The sequence below is a fragment of the Lithobates pipiens genome, unplaced genomic scaffold, assembly GCF_037356315.1.
Source record: "Lithobates pipiens isolate NorthernLeopardFrog02 unplaced genomic scaffold, aLitPip1_a1.2 Scaffold_19, whole genome shotgun sequence".
NCBI lineage: Eukaryota > Metazoa > Chordata > Amphibia > Anura > Ranidae > Lithobates > Lithobates pipiens.
In genome coordinates this window covers 29,713,561-29,721,788 of record NW_027507764.1, presented here as the reverse complement: position 1 = coordinate 29,721,788, position 8,228 = coordinate 29,713,561, and the positions used below count along the sequence as shown (strand labels likewise).

The following is an 8,228-nucleotide window of genomic DNA, read 5'->3' as shown; positions in this document are numbered from 1 at the left end:
TCACTGCCTGACAACACTGCTTCCTTCCTGTCCCTATACAAATTGGCAAAAAAAGAGAACGATTAGTGGTTACTGGAACAGCTCTTTTGTGGACCTTGATAGTAACAGCTAATGATGATGATGATGATGATGATGATGAAAGACTAATCTGGCTGTCCCTGTAGCATACACCGTCCTTTCCCTTTCTCTAAACTAACAAAAGACACTCAGGCTGCTGCAAGAATCAGCAGCACAGCAAACCTATCAACACCTAACACCTATACCAGTCCTGAAAAGAACTTTTGTGTACCAAATAGCTAGTGGTTTATCTCTCCCTACTCCACACAGGAACCTGTCCCTATCGTAACAGAAGAAAGAATGTAAAATGGCCACCGGATCGGGTGTATTTATAGGTTAGGGGGAATGTCCAAGTGTCCATGTGCTGTCATGTCTCAATTGGCTGTCCTGTATCACATGATAAACGTGTCACCAAAGGTTAAAGTTCTTGTATACATTAAACACGTAAGTCCGCCGCGGCGAACGACGGAAAAAGGCGTTCGAACGTGCGGACCGCGAATGTCGGAAATTCGCCGCGAAACGACCGCCGGGCGAAACGTTCGTCCATCACTAGTCAGTGCTACATTACCATTGCCTTCATATAGAAAGGGTGAGAGATTGATTAGTAAGATGCGATCAATTCTCCCCTTCTATTTCCAAAATAACTTTTTTGGGGACCGAAAAATATGGGATGATTTCCATGTCCATCATGTATCCAATGCAATTCTATGATAAAAGGAAAAAGTACATCAAAGGCCGCGTACACACGGGCGGACTGTATGGCCTACTTAGTCCGTCATACAATCCGACGGACAGTCCGTCATACTTTCGAATGAACGGACTTGACCACACACGGATGCACAAACAGTCCGTCGAAAGCTTGCGCGATGATGTGTACAGCACGTACGACGGGACTAGAAATAGGAAGTCCAATACACAGCAATGCAACCTTTCGCCGTGTAAATCCTTTCTGAGCATGCGCCATTCTTAGTCCGTCGAACTAGCCTACTGACGAGCGGATTGTCCGCTGAAACCAAAGTATGACGGACAGAATTTCGAAAAATCCGAAATACTTAGTACGCCAGACTGCACGCTGAAAAAGTCCGCTGAAGCCCACACACGAGCGGACTGTCCGCTGAAATGTGTTTCGACGGACTAAGTAGGCCATACAGTCCGCCCGTGTGTACACGGCCTTACTCGCATAAAGCTTTTAATATTCCAATTAAGGGCCACTACACCTGCCAATCATCATGCGTGATCTATGCCATAGAATGTCCATGTGGATTATTATATATTGGAGAAACAACCCAAAAAGTCAAAGAACGCATAGCTAAACATAAATATTCAATTGGAGATAAATGAATACAACTACCAATGGCTAAACGTTTTATAGAGAAGGGACACACAACTTCCCAGTTAAAATACATGGTGTTGGAAGGCATTAATAAAAACAAGAGAGGAGGTGATCGCAAATCAATTCTAATGCCGCGTACACACGACTGGACTTTTTGACAGCAAAGGTCCGATGGAACGAGTCTGTCAGACAATTCGATCTTGTGTGGGCTCCATCGGAACCTTTGCTTGGCAAAAATCTGGCGGACTTTAGAAATAGAACATGTTTTAAATTTTTCCACCGGACGGACGGACAAAAAACGACGCGAGGGCAGCTATTGGCTACTGACTATGAACTTCCTTATTCTAGTCCGGTCGTACGTCATCACGTTCGAATCCGTCGAACTTTGGTGTGATTGTGTGTGGCCAAGTCTGTTCATTCGGAAAGTCCGTCAGAACTCCGTCAGAACTCCGCTGAAAGTCCGTCGGACCTAGTCCCTCGAAAAAGTCCGGTCTTGTGTACGCGGCATAAGAAAACGTGAGGCTCATTGGATACATTTTCTTAATACTATTACTCCAAAATTATTAATTACAGATCTGGATCTTTCTTTGTTTATATGATTTATTGTACACTATATATAGGTTTTCATATACAATTAGGTGTATCCTCTGCTATTTGGATTACGATGTTTTTATATATACGGTATATATTTTTTCAACAGAATAACAATATGATGCTTCCTGAGTGAATAATGAGATGAACTTCTGCATGGTTAACCATTTGTGTATCAGTGGTGTGAAATGACCAACGAATGAAAGTGTAAGTAAACCCTTCTATAATTTTCATTCAAGGAAGCTGCCATCTTGGCCTCTAATGATTCTTCAACTGCCATAATGCTGCACATGTGATCAGTTATGACACCAGCCATTGGATGGTTTGAAAGTTTGGTTGAGAGGACAACCAATGTGAAAGTTAGCATTTCCGGCATGCCGGGAATGTAAGTGTTTTTTGAAACTGGGTTTACTCCCCGCTTTAAGGAATATAATTGTACTAATGAGCAATGAACCATAGATTGATTCCATATGTGACTTTTTTGGGAAAATGTTTAAATTGCAATGACTTTGATTAAAATGTTAGATGTGTTCTGATCTAAATAAAGGGGGCGTGAGCATGTGAGCCCAAAAGGGAAATCTTTTTGAACACTTTTTTAAGATGTAACTTTACAAATCCTTTTATGCGATGGCTGGTCAGGATGTGCTTAATGGGGCTCAAGAGCTATGTCTGAGGTTCATGGATTTCCTGCTGGTTTTGGCGAATGTCCAACAAACTGAACATTGTTTGGTTTGTAGTGCCTACTGCAATATACTTCCTGCTATGTGATGGGTACCCAGGCACTCCTGTGCCTACAGCCTCATAACTGTTTATCTGCAGTGTGTGGTTTAAGGCACTACAGCCTCTGACTGCTAGTGAGATTTGTTGACCACTCTTCTGCTCACTGTTCTCTTTGTTGAGAAAGCAAAGCCCTGCCCCTGTTACGATGCAGAATAAGGAGTGGTAAGTCAAGAATGAGGAAAAGATGCACTGCAGGGAGACCACAGGCAACACTGGTGGCTAGTCCTTTCCTATACTTGCTCTTTGACTCCTTCATGTCTGCTCTATAGCCGAATGATGGCTGCAGCACAGATCTACTTTGACGGGATGTCGTCATATGACGTCAGCCCTTTGCACGCTCCCCGCGCGCCCCCTGTGGGTCTCTGTGATCACCGAGTCAATGAGACTCGGCTGATCGCAGATCAGAGTAAGGGGCCAATCCCGCCCCCTAACCAAGTGATCAGCTGTCAGCCAATGACAGCTGATCACGTGATGTAAACAGAAAAAATAGCTGATCACCGGCTTCTGTGAAAGGGACATAGGTCCCGAAGAGGAAGAGTCACAACCACATCATCTGTGCCCACTAGTTCCGCCTGCCAGTGCCCACCAGTGCATATCAGTACCACCTATCAATGCCCACCAGTGGTGCCAATTGGTGCCCATCGGTGCCACCTAGCAGCGCTGCCTATCAGTGTCACCTACCAGTGCCCATCACCGCCACCCATCAGTGCCCATCGCTGCCACCCATCAGTGCCACCTATCAGTGCCCTTCAGTGCCACCTTCAATGCCCATCAGTCCCGCAATCAGTGTCACCTCTCAGTGCCACCTATGAGTGCCCACTAGTGCCGCCTCATCAGCGTCCATCAGTGGCATCTATCAGTGCCACCTATCAGTGCCCTTCAGTGCCACCTTCAATGGCTTTTAGTGCCACCAATCAGTGTCACCTCTCAGTGCCCACGAGTGCTGCCTCATCAGTGTCCACCAGTGCCGTCTATCATTGTCCATCAGTGCACCTTATCAGCGCCCATCAGTGTAGCCCCATCAGCGCACAGCAATGAAGGAGAAAATTACCGGTTTACAAAATTTTATAACAAAATAGAAAACTGTTTTGTTTTTGTTTTTTTCAAAATTTTTGGTCTTTTTTTGTTTTTTTCATAAAAAATAAATAAAAACCGCAGAGGTGATGAAATACCACCAAAAGAAATCTCTATTTGTGGGGGAAAAAGTGTTATAGAGCTGAAAACTGAAAATTGGTCTGGGCAGGAAGGGAAAAGGGTTCAAGTGGTTAAAAGAGAAGTATGGGAATTGTGTTTTTATTATTTCCAAGAATTTTTATTAAGGTTTGAGTATAACAATCATAAAGGTGAGACAACGCAATAATCAAATTCCCACCAGTCAATACCAACAAATTGTAGATCAACTTGGTCATAACATATAATATAGTAATATCAGACAAATTAAGCAAATAAGCGAAACAAGGATGTTTCAAAATATGTGTCTTCAAGCCCATAAAATGTTGCACCTTAAAGGGGTTGTAAAGCTTTGTTTTTTATTTTCTAAATAGGTTCCTTTAAGCTAGTGCATTGTTGGTTCACTTACCTTTTCCTTCGATTTCCCTTCTAAATGTTTTTTTTCTTTGTCTGAATTTCTCACTTCCTGTTTCTCCTCAGTAAACTTCACACCATCATCCGAGTGGTGGTTAGTCAGCCAGAACAGCTTACTGAACAGCTTACTGAGGAGGAACAGGAAGTGACAAAAAAAAGAAAGAAAAAAAACATTTAGAAGGGAAATCGAAGGAAAAGGGTAAGTGAACCAACAATGCACTAGCTTAAAGGAACATATTTAGAAAATAAAAAATGGAACCTTTACAACCCCTTTAACACAGTTTAATGAGTAGGCAGACAAAACAAAGCACGGATATAGGTTGGCATAAGTTTGCTGCATTAAATGTTATCATACGTTTATGAAAGATTGGTTTGGGGGAGGGAGGATCGGTATGGGAGGGAGACTTTGGGGGGGGGGTGATACTAGGGCCCAATGAGTGGCTTTCAGAGCCTCACAAGTTGCAGGATAAAGTGTATGTCATATAATGGTGGTCACTTTAAAGCTAGTACTTGGGGTGAGGGGGAAATGACTTCTGTTGGATCAAGAACTGGGATGAAGGAGGGATATCTCTTTCTACTTTCCCCTTTTTCAATACCGGTTCTTATTCCCTTTTTCTCATATGTTTTTCACTTTTTACTTTCCTCTTTCTCCACCTTTTTTTTTTCCCAGGGTCAAACTTTCATTGTCCAGTATCAGTTTGGCCATTTAGTAACCTGGAGAATATGGGCCTGTGGGCTAGATTTTTGCAATTTTGCCAGGGGTCGCTCTAGCTTGGTTAATCAAATATTCAATTTCAGCAGTTTTCCTAATGCCCTGGAGCCATTCAGCTACGGTGTAGGGGGGGATTTGTCTCTCCAATGTATGGGGATGCACATTTTAGCCACGTTTAATTAAGTGGAGGACCAGAGACCCTTTTGTGGGCCGATTGGGATAGGGAAGCGCGATGGAAGAGATATTGTGCAGGTGTGTAGTCAGGGGAATAGGACGCAATGCTTGTTGTAAGGCGGTATACTTCCTTCCAGAGGGGTTGAACCAGAGGGCAGTCCCACCGGATATGAAGTGGTATGCCTGGTGCTGTGTTGCACCTCCAGCACAAGGGTGAAACAGTGAGGTAATATTTGTGCAGTTTATAAGGGGTTCTGTACTATCTCGAGTAGATTTTAAACCCGTTTTCTTGCACTGATATGTTCGTTGAGCCTTTATGGATATGTGTGTAATTGTGTTCACAATCCTCTACCGAGAGGTCCAAAGCAAGGTCCCCCTCAGTTTGGGAATTGTTTTTTTTTTTCTTAAATCCTACTTACCTAAGTGGACGCACTATCGGTCCAATTCTGCATCTGTCCCCCGCTGGCTCTAAGCCCTTGTACACATGGTTGGACATTCCGATGGAAAATGTCCGATCGGACCGTGTTGTCGGATAATCCGACAGTGTGTGGGCTCCATCGGACTGTTTCCGTCGGAATATCCAACGGACCAAGTTTGAGAGCTTGGCTATAAAACTTTCCGACAACATGATCCGATCGGACTTTGTCCGATCATGTTTAGAGAATTCCGATCGGACAAAGTGGCACGCATGCTCAGATCAAGTTCCTAGACCAAAGCTATTGGCTACTAGCCTGAACGTAGTCCCGTCGTAACGAAATAACGTCATCACATTCTGAACGATCGGATTTTCCGACAACTTTGTCCGACCGTGTGTATGCAACACAAGTTTCGGACAAAATCCGTCAGACAAAATCCGACGGATTTTGTTGTCGGAATGTCCGACCGTGTATACAAGGGCTAAGGCTGAAAACCAAGCAATCAAACGCCACTGATCTCTCCGGCTGTGGAGGGGAGTGGGAGCAGCTCTCAGGTGCTCGCAGAGAGGCTGAACCAGGTACCGGTCCAGGCATGTGGGTGGATCCTGACCATATGGTCGCATTCTTTTCCAAGCCTAAACCGGCTCTGTGACGTCAGCTGACAGTGGGCTTCAGAGACCTTTGGCTGTACTTCTCCTTTAACATGAATAAATTGCTACAATCCAACTTATATATGCAAAATGCTTTTACTTTGTTTTCAAAACTTTATTATAGGAGGTCATAGGCAACTCTGACTAACCCTTAGCCCTTGTACACACGGTCGGAGAATCCGTCGGAATGTGTCCTATCGGACCGTGTCGTCGGATAATCCGACTGTGTGTGGTATGCATCGGACTGATTCCGTCGGAATATCCGTCGGACCAAATTTTCCAACATGTTGGAAATATTTTCCGACCAACTGGTCCGATCGGACATACTCCGATCATGTGTAGAGAATTCCGATCGGACAAAGTGCTACGCATGCTCAGATCAAATTCCTACATCAGAGCTATTGGCTACTAGCCTGAACGTAGTCCCATTGTAACGAAATTACGTCATCACGTTCTGAAAGATCGGATTTTTCGACAACTTTGTCCGACCGTGTGTATGCAACAGTTTCGGACAAGATCCGACGGACAAAATCTGACGGACAAAATCAGTCGGATTTGGTTGTTGAAATGTCCGACCGTGTGTACAAGGGCTAAGAGTACAATAAAAAGAAACGTTGATCACATACTAACAATGACATACTGTTTCATTTCACTTATTGCGGCCTGTAGTGCTTTATGAAAATCTTTATTCCTTAGGGTATAAATGATGGGGTTTATGAGTGGAGTCACTGATAAGTAGATGAAGGACATCCCTTTATAGACCTGGAAGTATTTATTATTCCTCGGCACGACGTATAACGTAAATATCATGGCAAAATATATACCCAAGACCAGCAGATGGGAACTGCAGGTGGAGAAGGCTTTCTTTCTTCCCGTGGATGACTTTATCCTGAGGACGGCGATTATAATAAAGGTGTACGATAGAACAGCAGCTACAAGAGGTGCAGCAGACAGTACACTGCTAATGACTACGATAAGAAACATAAGAGGTGCTATGTCTGAGCATGCAAAGACCATCAGGGTGGTGAAGTCACAATGAAAGTGGTCGACTCTAACAGGGCCACAAAATTCAACATTAATGAGGAAATACCAAACCACCGCCACAGCCACAGAGGAGATCAACCAAAAGGCAATCACTATATATAGGCACAGTCTATTATGCATGAGAGCGGAATATCTCAGAGGATGACAAATGGCCAAATACCTGTCAAAGGACATCATCACATACAAAAAAGACTCCACATCCGACACACCGCCCAATATGCTCAATTGGACAATACAGCCAAGATAGGAGATGACCCCAATTCCCGAGAGCAAGTCATGCAGCATCCGCGGAACCAGATTCGTAGTGTAAAAAAATTGACAGAAGATAAAATTACTGATCAAGAAGTACATAGGGGAATGGAGATGAGGGCTTTTATTCACCAAAAAGATTATCAGGAGGTTCTCAAAGCAGGTAAATATGTAGATAGCCAATAAGACGAGGAAAAGTGGAATTTTGTAGGCAGAGAGGTTTTCAAATCCAACAATCCAAATCTCAATCGTAAGTGTTTGATTCTTTAGATGGGTCATCTGTGAACAAGAGTATCGGAAAGAGTGTTATTACCGGGATCACACCCGTACATCCCTCATATACCAGAAAGATTTTCACAAATTTCTGTATTGGTCCTATTTCTAATATTGCAATCACTTAAGATAACATATATATATATATATATATATAGGCATTTTACCTACTAATGCAATGCTAATGTGAATACAATGTAAGCCTATGGACAGTGTTATTCTTTAGTATTTAGCGCCATCTAGTGACCAAAACTTTAAATGGACTTTAGCTTTCTTTGCTGAGTAGTGTTGGAAAGATAACAGAAAGAGACTGTTGTTTACATTTTTTGGCTGTGACCTGTCTACCCAGAATCCTAGGTGACCTA

At 43.3% G+C, this 8,228-nt stretch overlaps 1 protein-coding gene across 1 annotated transcript; it reads right to left on the bottom strand.

Moving 5' to 3' along the window:
* Nucleotides 1-4,387: 4,387 nt before the first annotated feature.
* LOC143998179 (olfactory receptor 6C4-like) lies at nucleotides 4,388-7,869 on the bottom strand. Its single transcript, XM_077493909.1, has one exon. The coding sequence runs from the start codon at nucleotides 7,867-7,869 to the stop codon at nucleotides 6,916-6,918; it is 954 nt and encodes a 317-aa protein (XP_077350035.1). The 3' UTR covers nucleotides 4,388-6,915.
* Between the last annotated feature and the right edge of the window lie 359 nt (nucleotides 7,870-8,228).